At 51.7% G+C, this 18,167-nt stretch overlaps 1 protein-coding gene across 1 annotated transcript in view; it reads right to left on the bottom strand.

Moving 5' to 3' along the window:
- Positions 1–392: 392 nt before the first annotated feature.
- The window catches only part of USP4 (ubiquitin specific peptidase 4), a 102,581-nt gene continuing 84,806 nt past the window's right edge, over positions 393–18,167 (bottom strand). Inside the window, exons 15-22 of the mRNA XM_088465377.1 lie at positions 10,863–10,951; positions 10,458–10,697; positions 9,395–9,465; positions 8,251–8,366; positions 8,016–8,165; positions 6,120–6,223; positions 5,945–6,033; positions 393–1,253 (exon numbers count right to left, since the gene is read on the bottom strand). Of these exons, the coding sequence (XP_088321503.1) occupies positions 1,101–1,253; positions 5,945–6,033; positions 6,120–6,223; positions 8,016–8,165; positions 8,251–8,366; positions 9,395–9,465; positions 10,458–10,697; positions 10,863–10,951 (1,012 nt within the window). The 3' untranslated portion in view covers positions 393–1,100. The remainder of the gene's footprint in view (positions 1,254–5,944; positions 6,034–6,119; positions 6,224–8,015; positions 8,166–8,250; positions 8,367–9,394; positions 9,466–10,457; positions 10,698–10,862; positions 10,952–18,167) is intronic.

Raw genomic sequence — 18,167 nt, 5'->3', positions numbered from 1 at the left:
CACACAGCACACTACTTATCACCCCAGCACAGAAACCTTCTGCAATCAGTGTGTATAGCGCTGTTATCCCTGTAATGCAACACAAAACACACTGACATGACACACACAAAACACACCGACAAAATGACACACACAAAACACTGAAATAGAGACATCCATCTGGATATGAGGGCGGTATGGCATCTTCCTGTGCCGTCTGCAGGTGACCAATCACAAATAGCAGCGGCAGACAATTCTCATTCAGCCAATCACAGCAAACGGAAGGGCGGCATTGCCATGGACAATACCCTGACACTAGCTGGTGTGAGCCGCTGTTAGTGCTGCGCCTGTACGCGGTAGGCAGGTTGTGTGCTCAGTGAGTAACAAACATTCTGTAACATGACAGCAGATAGGAACTTTCAGCATGAATTTTAATTAACCCATTTTTCTCCCAAAGTTGTCCACAGCACATTCTGCTTTATGTCTCATTACTGCCCCCTTGTGGCAGAGCAATGGTGGTAATCGCACAGAGCATTCAGGAGAGCGGACGGCTGCAGTGACGGGGGCGCAGGGCCGTGTTTTATTCGCAGCATCCTCGCGCTTCTACATTGTACAGTGCTGGAGTCTGTCTGGGTAACATAAAGAGCAATAAATAAGACCCGCCCAAAAGAGGGGGAGAAAGGAAACCCTGGTTCCTAAACGGAGGCATCTGCCTTACACAGCGACTCCACAACCGCGCCGAATAGCTGGCGCCCAGGGGGCGGGCAGAGGAATCCCGGGCAGCATCCACAGAGCCGGGATAACACTTCTTACCAAGTGCTACAGTACTTTGTATTAAAAATAGACTTTTCAAAGGCTGCTGGTGTCATTTCTTCAAATTAAAGATGGAGAAGAAAACATGGAGGCCGGGGATGAATGAGAGACTCCTTGTTGGGCATAAACTATATATTACCAATACCTCTTACACCGAATACTTCCTATACAATCGCTTCTGATCTGTAATCAGCACAATGGAGAGAACGCCTCAGTAGTTTCAGCTGTACGTTGTTGGAGATATGACGGGACGTATATACATGGCGGACGCCTCACTGTCTGCGGGAACAAGCGCAGTGGTAAAGCCATTAGTTGGTGTCCATTGAGTCCAAGTCTTTCTGTCTGTCCTGTTCCCCTAAATCCTCCTCTGCCGGGGGAGAGCCGAGTGATGCAGCGGGCGACGGGGCGTTCGCTTTACCGCTATCCTGCCGCTGGTAGAACAGTACATAAGCCGCTTTTGTCTAGGGGAAGAGACACAAGTTACTGTATATACAGGGAGCCAGCACCAGCACAATACATCTCTGTAATATGGATTCACCGCCGACAACAAAAAATTTAGGAAACCACATTGCGAGGACAACAATTACCCCTCAGCACCAGCGAACAACGCTGTACGGAGCACCAGAAGGTCTATGCCAGCTATGGCGCACATGCTGGTAATTACACATCAGGGAATATTCAACATGAACAGCAGAAATGTTACTGAGCTCGTCCCGCACATGTGAGATCTCTGCTATACAACTGGGTGCGGAGTTTCTTTATGTTTGAATAGCGGCCTCAGAGCACGACCATATTTTCCCTGCACCACCGTCCCTACACACACTACCTCCTCTACCCCGCACACACTACACCACCTCACCTACCCCGCACACAGTACACTACCTACTCTACCCCGCACACACTACACTACCTCCTCTACCCCGCACACACTACACTACCTCCTCTACCCCGCACACACTACACTACCTCCTCTACCCCGCACACACTACACTACCTCCTCTACCTTACACACACTACACCAACTCCTCTACCTTACACACACTACACCACCTCCTCTACCCTACACACACTACACCACCTCCTCTACCCTGCACACACTACACTACCTCCTCTACCCCGCACACACTACACCACCTCCTCTACCCCGCACACACTACACCACCTCCTCTACCCCGCACACACTACACTACCTCCTCTACCTTACACACACTACACTACCTCCTCTACCCCGCACACACTACACTACCTCCTCTACCCTGCACACACTACCTCCTCTACCCTGCACACACTACACTACCTCCTCTACCCCGCACACACTACACTACCTCCGCTACCCTGCACACACTACACTACCTCCTCTACCCTACACTACCTCCTCTACCCTGCACACACTACACTACCTCCTCTACCCCGCACACACTACACTACCTCCTCTACCCTACACTACCTCCTCTACCCTGCACACACTACACTACCTCCTCTACCTTACACCACCTCCTCTACCCTGCTCACACTACACCACCTCCTCTACCCTACACACACTACACCACCTCCTCTACCCTACACACACTACACCACCTCCTCTACCCTACACCACCTCCTCTACCCTACACACACTACACCACCTCCTCTACCCTACACACACTACACTACCTCCTCTACCCTGCACACACTACACTACCTCCTCTACCCTACACTACCTCCTCTACCCTGCACACACTACACTACCTCCTCTACCTCCTCTACCCTGCACACACTACACTACCTCCTCTACCTTACACCACCTCCTCTACCCTGCACACACTACACCACCTCCTCTACCCTACACACACTACACTACCTCCTCTACCCCGCACACACTACACTATCTCCTCTACCCTGCACACACTACACCACCTCCTCTACCCTACACCACCTCCTCTACCCTGCACACACTACACTACCTCCTCTACCCTACACACACTACACCACCTCCGCTACCCTACACACACTACACCACCTCCTCTACCTTACACACACTACACCACCTCCTCTACCTTACACACACTACACCACCTCCTCTACCCTACACACACTAGACCACCTCCTCTACCCTACACACACTACACTACCTCCTCTACCCTACACTACCTCCTCTACCCTGCACACACTACACTACCTCCTCTACCCCGCACACACTACCTCCTCTACCCTACACACACTACACCACCTCCTCTACCCTGCACACACTACACTACCTCCTCTACCTAACACCACCTCCTCTACCCTGCACACACTACACCACCTCCTCTACCCTACACACACTACACTACCTCCTCTACCCTACACACACTACACCACCTCCTCTGCCCCGCACACACTACACTACCTCCTCTACCCTGCACACACTACACTATCTCCTCTACCCTGCACACACTACACTACCTCCTCTACCCTACACCACCTCGTCTACCCTGCACACACTACACTACCTCCTCTACCCTACACACACTACACCACCTCCTCTACCTTACACACACTACACTACCCTACACCACCTCCTCTACCCTACACTACCTCCTCTACCCTACACTACCTCCTCTACCCTGCACACACTACACCACCTCCTCTACCCCGCACACACTACACTACCTCCTCTACCTTACACACACTACACTACCTCCTCTACCCCGCACACACTACACTACCTCCTCTACCCTGCACACACTACCTCCTCTACCCTGCACACACTACACTACCTCCTCTACCCCGCACACACTACACTACCTCCGCTACCCTGCACACACTACACTACCTCCTCTACCCTACACTACCTCCTCTACCCTGCACACACTACACTACCTCCTCTACCCCGCACACACTACACTACCTCCTCTACCCTACACTACCTCCTCTACCCTGCACACACTACACTACCTCCTCTACCTTACACCACCTCCTCTACCCTGCTCACACTACACCACCTCCTCTACCCTACACACACTACACCACCTCCTCTACCCTACACACACTACACCACCTCCTCTACCCTACACACACTACACCACCTCCTCTACCCTACACCACCTCCTCTACCCTACACACACTACACCACCTCCTCTACCCTACACACACTACACTACCTCCTCTACCCTGCACACACTACACTACCTCCTCTACCCTACACTACCTCCTCTACCCTGCACACACTACACTACCTCCTCTACCCTGCACACACTACACTACCTCCTCTACCTTACACCACCTCCTCTACCCTGCACACACTACACCACCTCCTCTACCCTACACACACTACACTACCTCCTCTACCCCGCACACACTACACTATCTCCTCTACCCTGCACACACTACACCACCTCCTCTACCCTACACCACCTCCTCTACCCTGCACACACTACACTACCTCCTCTACCCTACACACACTACACCACCTCCGCTACCCTACACACACTACACCACCTCCTCTACCTTACACACACTACACCACCTCCTCTACCCTACACACACTAGACCACCTCCTCTACCCTACACACACTACACTACCTCCTCTACCCTACACTACCTCCTCTACCCTGCACACACTACACTACCTCCTCTACCCTACACTACCTCCTCTACCCTGCACACACTACACTACCTCCTCTACCCTGCACACACTACACTACCTCCTCTACCTTACACCACCTCCTCTACCCTGCACACACTACACCACCTCCTCTACCCCGCACACACTACACTACCTCCTCTACCCTGCACACACTACACTACCTCCTCTACCTTACACCACCTCCTCTACCCTACACACACTACACCACCTCCTCTACCCCGCACACACTACACTACCTCCTCTACCCTGCACACACTACACTATCTCCTCTACCCTGCACACATTACACTACCTCCTCTACCCTACACCACCTCCTCTACCCTGCACACACTACACTACCTCCTCTACCCTACACACACTACACCACCTCCTCTACCCTACACACACTACACCACCTCCTCTACCTTACACACACTACACCACCTCCTCTACCCTACACCACCTCCTCTACCCTACACACACTACACCACCTTCTCTACCCTACACACACTACACCACCTCCTCTACCCTACACTACCTCCTCTACCCTGCACACACTACACTACCTCCTCTACCCTACACTACCTCCTCTACCCTGCACACACTACACTACCTCCTCTACCCCGCACACACTACCTCCTCTACCCTACACACACTACACCACCTCCTCTACCCTGCACACACTACACTACCTCCTCTACCTAACACCACCTCCTCTACCCTGCACACACTACACCACCTCCTCTACCCTACACACACTACACTACCTCCTCTACCCTACACACACTACACCACCTCCTCTGCCCCGCACACACTACACTACCTCCTCTACCCTGCACACACTACACTATCTCCTCTACCCTGCACACACTACACTACCTCCTCTACCCTACACCACCTCGTCTACCCTGCACACACTACACTACCTCCTCTACCCTACACACACTACACCACCTCCTCTACCTTACACACACTACACTACCCTACACCACCTCCTCTACCCTACACTACCTCCTCTACCCTACACTACCTCCTCTACCCTGCACACACTACACCACCTCCCCTACCCCGCACACACTACACTACCTCCGCTACCCTGCAACCCCTCCACGCACAAACGACATACCCCGCCCCCCCGATATGGAAGGCCTGTACTGTATGCAGGACCTGTTTGGTGCACCTGCCATAATACAGCAGAATTAGGTTAGCACCTCCTATACTCCTCCTGAGAGAGGGGTCTCCATAAAACCCCAGCGGTCAGTGAAGGACTGAGGTGTGCATCAGTAGGGGGCTGTGTAACCCCCTCCCAGATGCAGAAAGCGGCTAGGGTCCTCCCAGTCCCTGGGGAATACAGTGTTCTGGAAGGGGGTGGGGTTTGCGTTCCCCAGTGCATGTTATTTGGTGAATCTACCGGTGACATCACAAAGGCAGGGAAATTATGGGGCAGTCTCAGGGATCGGTACAGCAAGACGTTATCACACCCCAAGCAGGTCACTATCACACAGAGCGGCGACTGGTGTCATCTCATTCTGTATGTATGACAATGTTATTATGTATTACACTGACCACAATCTGATCTTCAGATGCTGGAGAGACACTGCTGTCATCAAAATAATACCACTGCTCTGTGTCCTGGTTCTTTGCATAAGCTGTATCTGTGGGGACAAGACACAAACACATGGACATCACGCCCAGATCCACCCCAAGGCGCACACGACCACTGTACACACGTGTTGCTTACAATGTCCGCCTCCCATTCCTCCATAGTGATTTGAAACCGCAACAAGGTCGTAGACGTAGGGATCTGCCGTCGGGTCACAGACAAACTCCGACATATTGAGGTTTCTAGAGACGAGAGAGACCGACCATTATAGGAACAATATTATAGCACATTGTATTTATGGCGTACATGGGTGTGGATATATACATACACGGGGGAATATCTGCACAATGGCGCCGTGTCAGCACACGGGACAGAGCCCGTCAGGCAATGTGCAGCAGAGTCAGCACAAGGGACAGAGCCCGTCAGACAATGTGCAGCAGAGTCAGCACAAGGGACAGAGCCCGTCAGACAATGTGCAGCAGAGTCAGCACAAGGGACAGAGCCCGCCAGACAATGTGCAGCAGAGTCAGCACAAGGGACAGAGCCCGCCAGGCAATGTGCAGCAGAGTCAGCACAAGGGACAGAGCCCGTCAGGCAATGTGCAGCAGTCAGCACAAGGGGCAGAGTCCTTCAGACAATGTGCAGCAAAGTCAGCACAAGGGACAGAGCCCGTCAGGCAATGTGCAGCAGAGTCAGCACAAGGGGCAGAGTCCGTCAGACAATGTGCAGCAGAGTCAGCACAAGGGACAGAGCCCGTCAGACAATGTGCAGCAGAGTCAGCACAAGGGACAGAGCCCGTCAGACAATGTGCAGCAGAGTCAGCACAAGGGACAGAGCCCATCAGACAATGTGCAGCAGAGTCAGCACAAGGGACAGAGCCCGTCAGACAATGTGCAGCAGAGTCAGCACAAGGGACAGAGCCCGTCAGACAATGTGCAGCAGAGTCAGCACAGGGGACAGAGCCCGTCAGGCAATGTGCAGCAGAGTCAGCACAAGGGACAGAGCCCGTCAGACAATGTGCAGCAGAGTCAGCACAAGGGAAAGAGCCCGTCAGGCAATGTGCAGCAGAGTCAGCACAAGGGACAGAGCCCGTCAATGTGCAGCAGAGTCAGCACAAGGGACAGAGCCCGTCAGACTATGTGCAGCAGAGTCAGCACAAGGGACAGAGCCCGTCAGGCAATGTGCAGCAGAGTCAGCACAAGGGGCAGAGCCCGTCAGGCAATGTGCAGCAGAGTCAGCACAAGGGACAGAGCCCGTCAGGCAATGTGCAGCAGAGTCAGCACAAGGGGCAGAGTCCTTCAGACAATGTGCAGCAGAGTCAGCACAAGGGACAGAGCCCGCCAGGCAATGTGCAGCAGAGTCAGCACAAGGGACAGAGCCCGTCAGGCAATGTGCAGCAGAGTCAGCACAAGGGGCAGAGTCCTTCAGACAATGTGCAGCAGAGTCAGCACAAGGGACAGAGCCCGTCAGGCAATGTGCAGCAGAGTCAGCACAAGGGGCAGAGTCCTTCAGACAATGTGCAGCAGAGTCAGCACAAGGGACAGAGCCCGTCAGGCAATGTGCAGCAGAGTCAGCACAAGGGGCAGAGTCCTTCAGACAATGTGCAGCAGAGTCAGCACAAGGGACAGAGCCCGTCAGACTATGTGCAGCAGAGTCAGCACAAGGGACAGAGCCCGTCAGACAATGTGCAGCAGAGTCAGCACAAGGGACAGAGCCCGTCAGACAATGTGCAGCAGAGTCAGCACAAGGGACAGAGCCCGCCAGGCAATGTGCAGCAGAGTCAGCAGTCAGGAACGGGTCACAAATCCAGCATAGGTTACACACACTGTAGCAGGGAAGCTGCTAATACCCCATAGAACTCTCCAGCATGTGAGACTGTGCCAACAGGTCACCACTTCTTCCTGGTCATACGGAGATATATGTCCGCGACAAGGAACCTGCCCGAACACCCCAGAAGGCAAACTTGGGGAGCAGAGTGGTTTACTGAGGCTGGGTGCTACAGATATTACATTATACTGTGTAACAACAATTTACCGAATAGGAAACTCTACCACCGCGTCCAGCTTGTCCCTCCAGTAGCGATTGTACGAGAAGCGTTTCAGATGCACCACAAGGACTTTTGGCAAAGACCACAGGTCAAATTTCTTGGTGGCCCTCTGATGCTTCCGGCAGTTTGGACAATACCTGTCACAGAGGCAGAGACGTCAGACACACCTGCACATACAGGCAGAGAACGGCAGCTGTCACAGCGACACAAGGGCCGACTCACCAGGGGTCGTGTTCACCGAGAACTTCCGTCTTTGTGAAGAGCTGTATGCAGTCTCTAAGTGCTACCGTCATTTTCTTCTTCTGAGCGTGCGTCATAGATTCGTGCTTATCAAAGGCCTACACAGGGAAGACTACATTACTACAGGGACACGCACTCACAGAACACCACGTCACACGGAGTGGTCAACACGGCAGTCGCCAATCGGTGCCATTATGGAGGTACATTTGGATCACACAGCTGAGGGAGGGCCCAGTATCCCTGCTGTTCTGTGGTATATAATCTCCATACACTACTGGTGCAATGAGCCTGGACACAATCTGCTGACAATCCGGCCAGGAATGAAGTGTAAGAACGTTACACAACACAGAACCTATTACTGGACCATGGGACCCCTAATTTCCCTGGAAACAGCAGATTTGCTGGGGATCGGCCGGAGTCCCGAATACTCTTAGGGCCTGATTCAGAGCCGCTCGTAAGCGGCCGCTCGTTCGCTCCGAGCGATGTTCGCACATCTGCACATGCGTATGGGTCGTAATGCGCATGCGCCAACCAGTCATTGCGGTCGGAAATCAAGCGCTCGCAAAATAGCGAATGCCTGCTAATTTGAGTGACAGGATGAGACGTTTGTGGGTGGTAACAGGGGAAGGTGCTTGAAAACGGGGAGTGGTGATTCGAACGCAGGTGTGCATAATTAACAAAGCAGCGTCATCGACCACGTCACTTGGTTGTTTCTTAGCCTGAACTGTTCGCATGATTGCGGTAAGAAAATCCAACAACAAGCACTGCGAGCAGTTCAGACGCCTTTCGATGTACTCGATTAATCAAATAAATAGCGGAGATGACATAGGATGCGAGCAGCCAGGGGGCGTCTTTACAAAATAGCGAGCGCATGTTTCGTTCGCTCGCTCAGACATAGAGGCGTCAACAGACCGCAAAGAGCGAGCGCTCAATTTAAATAGAAGGCCCCTTTATCTGAACGAACGAGCGCAAATAGCGTCCGGCTCTGAATCAGGCCCTTAGTTCATAACCAATAACTTCCTAATAAAGGACTAGGGGATAAACACTCAGCTATGAGATTAAAACATTTATTTTAGAATATTTGTTAATGCAAGTCCCCCACCCCTAATACATCAGGGACCTTTACCTCTGCCTCTTGGTCATCGTAATACAGTTTCTTGGTTTCCGAGTCCCAGTCAATTGCAACAGTAGAATAAGCTGGGAAAGAAGAGGCCACAGTTAATATGAGAAATAGCAGATTCAACAATCAGGCTCTGCACTTCCACTGCCAGCAGGGGGGGCAACAGAGCCGCAGGAAAGATACTTGTAGGGGTGTATAATGTTACACGTCAGCCTCTCTGAACAACCTGTATCTTACACGCAGCAGACACCAAATCTCATCCATCATATAATGGAGAAGTCTCTGTATTAAATCTCTCACTTCCACATGAAGACTATAGAGAGAGATACTAGGGCGGTGGGCCCTCCCTTTCTGCAGTCTTGGGGTGGGCCCTCCCTTTCTGCAGTCTTGGGGTGGGCGGTGGGCCCTCCCTTTCTGCAGTCTTGGGGTGGGCGGTGGGCCCTCCCTTTCTGCAGTCTTGGGGTGGGCGGTGGGCCCTCCCTTTCTGCAGTCTTGGGGTGGGCCCTCCCTTTCTGCAGTCTTGGGGTGGGCGGTGGGCCCTCCCTTTCTGCAGTCTTGGGGTGGGCGGTGGGCCCTCCCTTTCTGCAGTCTTGGGGTGGGCGGTGGGCCCTCCCTTTCTGCAGTCTTGGGGTGGGCGGTGGGCCCTCCCTTTCTGCAGTCTTGGGGTGGGCGGTGGGCCCTCCCTTTCTGCAGTCTTGGGGTGGGCGGTGGGCCCTCCCTTTCTGCAGTCTTGGGGTGGGCGGTGGGCCCTCCCTTTCTGCAGTCTTGGGGTGGGCGGTGGGCCCTCCCTTTCTGCAGTCTTGGGGTGGGCGGTGGGCCTTCCCTTTCTGCAGTCTTGGGGTGGGCCCTCCCTTTCTGCAGTCTTGGGATGGGCGGTGGGCCCTTCCTTTCTGCAGTCTTGGGATGGGCGGTGGGACCTTCCTTTCTGCAGTCTTGGGGTGGGCGGTGGGCCCTCCCTTTCTGCAGTCTTGGGGCGGTGGGCCCTCCCTTTCTGCAGTCTTTATGCCATCAGTAGAGAAAACGAACCTCACTCTTTCCATTAGCATTACTTTTGACAATTGAAACTTACAGGCGAGTTTTAAGAAGGAGCCCTCAGCAGGCATGGAGCCCACATCCGACATGGCGTAAGGGTTCACCAAGCTGAAGGAGAACAGCCTCTTGTGGCAGTCCGGGGCTTTCTTTGGCATTTTATTACAGGGGCTGCAGCCGCCCTCTGAGCTGTCGTACTCGGCACTATCGTCTGACTGGCCATTCGACTCCTCAGGGGATTCTTCTCTCTCTTCGCCCTCTTGATGGTCCATTTCCTCATCTTGAAAATGAAAAACACGTAAGAGAAGTATCTTATAATAGGAGACCCAGGTAAGGATTTGTCAAAATTAAAATCTGGATAAAGAAACCACCGTAGGGCAAATGTTGGTGCGATTTATAAGGAGCATTACAGGAGACTGAGAGCAGAAGGCTGGACACAACCTACCATCATATATTCCATTGGAACCATTGCAGGTACTGCTCTCACCAGTAGCGCAGGTGTACTCGTCTGGTAACGGAGACTTGATATAGCGCCTGGAGGAAAGAGACAAAATAATGAATCGCCAATTCCATAGGCTCCTCAGCAACTAAAAAGGCGACAGATAAGTAACCGAAATGCGTTGGTTGAAAGGAGGGACATTAAAACGGGGCTCATCTGCTGCGGGTCTGGAGGACGAGGCCGTAGAGCTACCTTGCACTGTTACATAAGGTTAGATCTTTATTTTAAATATGTGTTTATTTACAGAAAGGTTTTTTTTCAAAATGTACACATCACACATATAGAAGAGAAGAAGAAAGGAAGCACAGCACATATATCATTATGGAATCACATCATATAGAAATAAAGACTAGAACAACATTAAACAGCGATACTGTCAAAATACATTGTAAGGTAATGAGACCCAACATTGCACAATCCCTCAGCTAGTACTGGGACCAACAGGCATCTGAACACAGATAATACAAGTCTATCAGGATAGAATACAAGCAAGGACAGGAAGAATGTATATGGGAAAAGGTGCAAACCCCTTATGGCCCCCAGTCGTGAAAACCAGAGAATTACAAGGCGAGGGCCCGAAGGCGCCATTCTAACAAACGCCACTCAAACTGGGTCTAAAATAAATACAAATAAGCTAAAAGTATAAAGGGGATCGCACCAAAATAACACCAGAAACAAGGAAAAACTTAGAGAAAGGACTAACCATCCCTCCCCTAGCGGAAAATCAATATTGAAGTACATGGCAAAGAGAAACCTAAATCATAATCTAAAACAGTACAAGTGCTGTGTAAACAGAAAAATAAACCATAAATACAAGAATAGAGGCAAAAAACCCCAACTAAAGGAAGCCCCACCCCCCGTCCTGTATACCTATACCCAACTGCGGCATACCTCAAAATCCCAAACTGCCAACCACACTCCGCTACCTAGGCAAACCCTCCCCCACCCCCTCCTCACCCCCCTTCCTTTGAAACAAAAAAATAAAATAAAAGAGAGAAGACAAAAAACACATACACACCGGAGCAAACGACCCGCAGAGCTACAGCTCCAGTAATAAGGAGAATAGTGCGGACAGGAGCGTACACCTGCAGCGCAATAAGATAGGGGACCCTCCGACCAAACAGGAGCCCAATCAAAAACATACCGGATATATAACAAAAACAGCAACACACAGAGAGATGGTCAGATCTTTCCCATCTGACAGGAGACCATGTGTTCTTATAGGGATTCCAAGTCTGGATCCATTTACACGTTTATATTTTATCTGTGGTTTTATATTCATATTCTGTAAGTGTGAGGGGATCAGAGTAAGGCGCTAGGCGTGAGGGGATCAGAGTAAGGCGTGAGGGGATCAGAGTAAGGTGCTAGGCGTGAGGGGATCAGGGTAAGGCGCTAGGCGTGAGGGGATCAGGGTAAGGCGCTAGGCGTGAGGGGATCAGAGTAAGGCGCTAGGCGTGAGGGGATCAGAGTAAGGCGCTAGGCGTGAGGGGATCAGGGTAAGGCGCTAGGCGTGAGGGGATCAGGGTAAGGCGCTAGGCGTGAGGGGATCAGAGTAAGGCGCTAGGCGTGAGGGGATCAGAGTAAGGCGCTAGGCGTGAGGGGATCAGAGTAAGGCGCTAGGCGTGAGGGGATCAGAGTAAGGCGCTAGGCGTGAGGGGATCAGAGTAAGGCGCTAGGCGTGAGGGGATCAGAGAAAGGCGTTAGGCGTGAGGGGATCAGAGAAAGGCGTTAGGCGTGAGGGGATCAGAGAAAGGCGTTAGGCGTGAGGGGATCAGAGAAAGGCGTTAGGCGTGAGGGGATCAGAGAAATGCGTTAGGCGTGAGGGGATCAGAGTAAGGCGCTAGGCGTGAGGGGATAACAGTAATGCACAGTAATGGCGATTTCAGCAATCTTCATGCCAGGCGTAAACAATTGGGAGGCAGATTACCTCAGCCGACAGGACGTGCACCCAGGGGAATGGGCGTTCCATCCTCAGGTGTTTCAACAACTTGTCCACCGGTGAGGTCTTCCACAAGTCGACCTCAAAGCGTCCAGACAAAAACAAGAGATATGGTAAGAACTTACCTTTGTTATCTCTGTTTCTACGAAGTCCTTATGGTCCACAGGGATACCTTGGGGTATAGGCATGGGCTTGTCCATGGGCAGCACACTATTAAAGCTGTCATCCCAGGATGCACCGGGTCCCCTCCTATACCCCGCCCCCAGGCCAAGGCACCTCAGTTCTAGTAGCAAGCCATAGGCTTGGCCATGCTGGAGCCACCAGCAGGATCGTACCCCCTTCTTGCCTGAACTTTCGAAGCACTCGAGGAAGAAGGGAGAATGGAGAAAACAGGTATGCAAACTGGAAGGTCCACCGTACCGACAGAGCATCTACCAGGAGAGCCTCTGCGTCACTTGTTCGGGACCCATACATTAGCAGCTTGCGGTTGTGTTTGGAGGCCATGCAGTCTATTTCTGGAAGGCCCCACTTGTCCACTAGGATCTGAAATACCTCCTGGTGAAGGGACAATTCCACTGGATGCACATCGTGCCGCTGAGGAAGTCCACGTCCCAATTGAGGACTTCCTGGGATGAACACTGCCGAGATGGCTGGGAGATTGCCTTCTGCCCAAGTCAGAATGCGGGATATCTCGTCGATGGCGAAACTCCGAAGTAGGGCCGCCTGACTTCGAGTTCCTCCTTGACTGTTGCTGAAAGCCACTGTGGTGGCGTTGTCTGACTGAATTAGCATGGGCTTTCCGCGCAGAATGACTCTTGATTGTGGTAGCTCTCTGAACACCGTCTGAAGTTCCAATATATTGATCGGGAAGGCAGACTCCACTGACTTCCACCATCCCTGAAAGATGTGTGGACCTGTCACAGCGCTCCAGCCTCGAAGACAGACATCCGTCGTGAGGAGGACCCACTCCGGGATCCCAAAAACGGACGTCCCCTATAGAGAGGAGAAGTCTGTAACCACCAAGTTAGAGACGGTCGCACCTCCGGAGAAAGCACCATCATCTGTCTTTATCGGATGGGGTAATCCATCCCACCTGGAGAGAATCAACCTCTGCGGAGGTCTGGAATGAAACTAGTAATACACCACCATGTCGACCGTCGACACCATGGACCCCAGTAATCGGATCACTGAGTGAATGGACACTCGGCGACCCTGGAGACAAGTGCGTATCCTTGTCTGTAACACAGAGATCTTCTCTACCGTCAAGAAGATCCTCTGCTGTTAAGAGTCCAACAGTGCACCCAGAAGGGTCATCCTCTAGGATGGAGTTAGGGAGGACTTCTTCCAATTTATCAGCCAGCCGTGGGTCTGCAACACTGAAAATGTCAGTTGCAGATGGTTGCAGAGTACTTCTGGAGACCCTGCTAACAGTAGAAGGTTGTTCGGGTAGGGAAGCAGGCGAACCCCCTGTAGCTGCAGGTGGGCCGCCATGACCACCAATTACCTTGGTAAACATCCGCGGTGCTGTAGAGAGGCCAAACGACAGAGCTTGAAACTTTTAATGGTGGTCTAGTACAGAAAATCTGAGGAAACGTTGATGAGCCTTGGCAATAGGGCTATGCAGATAGGCATTGTGACCGGATGCCTTTCGCCTAGGCCGTCCCTGGTCACGGGTTAGCGCTTTTGGACTCCCACTCTCCGTCAGTGACTGCCTGTCACTGACTCCGCCCACTGCGCCGTGGGCATGTAACGATGCTGCCACCACCAAACTCTACCATCGGCGTTTGGAACCGCTTATTAGGTACACTCAGGCTCCTGCCTCGGAACCTGGAACCGCTTCTGCTGCGTATGCGTTTGATTAACTGCGGACACACCCCCTGTTTGGTTTCCCACAAGATCCCTCGCAATGGACCAGGTCTGCACGGTAGCTGGCAGAGGGCTTGAACTTGGAGACACGGAGCTCTTACCCAGAACAGCAGGAGAACGGAATAGCGTTTTTGCGCAAGTCTGTTGGTCGCAAGATTGAGGCAATTGAAGTAAAAGGCAAATGGTGTTTATTTGCTCAATGTCTTAAAGAAGACCCTCCCTTCCGTCTGAAGGGGAATATCACATAGAAATCAAACAGCAATTCTCCACAAAGGATTTCCAAAGATGTACCACATACAGGAACCTTATCAGCAGGTCTCCTCATAGAAGTTACAGGGTTGTACACACACAGGGCTCACAGTCCCTCTTTTTATGCCATTCTTACACACAACATCACAGGGGGGCAAATCCACCCTGTGCTCCTTCCAGCCAATCATTCTAGCTCAGAAAACATAAATGAACAACATATTACATTTCAAAGGAGTCTCTCAATATCCTCCTTCCTAATCCACCACACAAACTGATTTATCATACATTATACTGTCTCCTATAATGTTGGTATAACATTTCCCAGGAAATAGTAAATGACATTCATCCTTATCACTTTGGCATTTCCAACCCTAACACATTCAGCTTTTAGAAGTGGCATCCAAAAGGATCTCCTTAAAAACAAATTGTCTTTTCAAAAGTAAGTTCTGTACATGAAGTGTTTGGCTATATGACACCATCACACAGAGACCTTCCAGCCAGAGGTCACTGGGATGCACTACATAGAAAGCTTAGTTACACAATGGCTCTGGCCACTATCATAGGTCAGGATGATAACATATCACTTCCTATGTCAGGAGGTGAGAAGGTCTCATAACCATTTCACTTATAGCTACAGCCTTCTAACACAGCTTATACATTCCTTCTAAGTGCATTTTCTCTACAAAATATACATTTACCATATAGTGCATAGCCTATTAAATATACGTTGCTTCATGCACTAATGCATTGCAGCAATACATATATACTTTGATACAGTTTATTATAAACCATGTGCAGTGTGCACTGTCCTTTTAAAAATGACGGCACAGCACGGGGGTTAACCCTTTCAGTGCTGTGGCAGCCATTAACCCCGTGTGGCCTGCCTCCGACCACAGGCATCCTGAATATCCAGAGACACCATAAAATCCCCAAGTTCCATAGCTAATATAATGGAACGCAGAGTCTCTCTCCGGAACCGGGGGACCCTTAGAAACTTGTTCAGGGACTTGAGAATAGGGTGGTAGGAACCGTTCGGTTTTTGAACCAGATAGAGGTTGGAGTAGTAACCTGTTCCCCTTAGGGGTAACGGGACTGGCACTATGACCCCCATGTGGAGCATAGAGTGCACCACTTCCTGAATTGCCCGAGCCTTCTCTGGATCTGAAGGAAGGCCAGCAGTGAAGACTGATGAGGAGGCCTGTTGCAGAAGGAGAAGGCATACCTCTATACCTCTAAGAGACCCATTCCCTTACCCAAGTGTCTGCGGTGATCTAGCACCAGCACTGGGCGTAAACTTAAGGCACTCTTCCGCCTTACGGTCCATTGCATCAGTCATAGAGGACATGGACGGCATAGGTAATGTCGCACACCTCGCTAAGCGCGTCACATGAGAATCCACCTGAGGAGGCGACTCCCATTTAGTGAAATAATTCTCCGCAAAGGGGTATGCATAGGCCAGACTGACCACTAGCTGACCAGATAGGGGGAAAAACAGCAGTAGCCCCCTTAACCTCCTTAAAATACTCATATGTAGGCGCAGTTGCTGGCAGGCCGTCATCCGTAATTACCCATGGCCATACAGACTGCCCGTATAAGGCCTGGAATATATATCTTGGACTTCACCCCCACCACTGATTGTGGGGTGTCAGAGACATCTTCAAATTCACCCTCATCGGATGACATGTCATCCTCCCCATACTGTGTAGTTGGGGGGGGGATAAAACGACACAACAAAGGTCTCATAGAAGGTCTAAGCAGCGTTTCTTGAAACCAATCCGTTAGGGTCTGGGACTGTGGCGGACAGAAGGTTCACCCAGACAGGCTCCGTTTGGGAAAGAGTCTGTTGAGGGGGACATTGTGCTACCACCATCTGTCCTGGGACCCCTAATATGGGGGACAGGACTGCCGCCCCTCAAGCCCAAGGAGGCTCCTGTGAACGTGCATAAACCATCCTGAAGCACACTCCCCCTCCTCCACACCCGCTTTACACCTGGAGCAGGAAGACAGGAGAGGGGCATCTGACTAGACACATTGGTATGTGACCCACCGCACAGTAAGAAATACTTCATACTGTGAGGTAAATTCCCAACCCGACAGCACCGTCACCGGGTGGGCTGAGAGAAAAGGGGATATAGGGATAGTAAAATGGCTGACAGTAGAACAGGCAGACAGCGCTAGCATAAAGTCACACACCATGCAGCGATGGCGCTATCATCAACTACACAGACCAACAGTCTGCTAGGAATAGCGCTACATACACTGACCTTACTTGGAGAGGTATGTAAGGGGGACCCAGGCTATGCACCCTGAACCAGCGTGTAATGCTCAACTAAAATGGCCGCCGGAGAGGACAGAGGAGACGACCCCAGGAGGAGGATCGCTGCCTCAGCCCGCCAGGCCCTGAGAGAAGCGGTGGAGAGGTCTCCTGTGCGCTGCAGGGAAGGCGCTCTCCCTCGGCAGGTAATTAACCCCCTGGGATGCTGGAGCATGTTCAGCAACACTCCAGCCCTGCATCCCTGGTGGTCTAGTGCGAGCGCAGGCTCAGTGCCTGGCTCCAATATACTGCCATCCCCAGGGAGCCCCCAGCCCTGGGGACACGGACTGTGTATCAGCGGGCGCCTTCCGCAGACGCCCGCTGCTTACCTTATGCTGACCCCCGTAGGTCCGGCCACAGTTCAAGGTCCCCGGGGGTTCCGCTTAGCTGGGCCAGTTTGGGGGTGTCCTGCGCTCTGGATTTGAACCCTAGTGTGTTAGGGACCTACCCTACAGAGGTTACCTGGATATGGTGGGTAGGCCCATAACCTTGGCCATGATTATGCTAAAAACCTCATTGATTGTAAAATGTTATTGCATTTATATATAATCAGTAATTTGGAGTTGTGCACCTGAGATCTGTCTGTTTCTGTGCCTGCAATTACATAGGACCTATATACTCTTCTACAGGGGGTTGTCTGTTTACAGCCTCCCTTTGTTCCACCTACAGCTCCATGGGATCTGGGTCTAGTCCTTTCCCATTTACAGTCTTCTCGGTTCGAACCTTGTCCTGGTTCTTCCTCAAGCTTCACCGGCTTCAAGACCCTTAGATGTTATTCGAGCTCTTCGGATCTATGAGGAAAGGACTGCAGCTATACGTAAGACGGATGCTCTGTTTGTCTTGTATGACGCTGTCCGTCCTGGTTGGCCAGCCCGTAAACAGA

The sequence above is a fragment of the Taudactylus pleione genome, unplaced genomic scaffold (genome assembly GCF_031769625.1).
Source record: "Taudactylus pleione unplaced genomic scaffold, aTauple2 ptg001984l, whole genome shotgun sequence".
Taxonomy (NCBI): Eukaryota; Metazoa; Chordata; class Amphibia; order Anura; family Myobatrachidae; genus Taudactylus; species Taudactylus pleione.
This window is presented reverse-complemented; position numbering and strand designations above follow the sequence as displayed.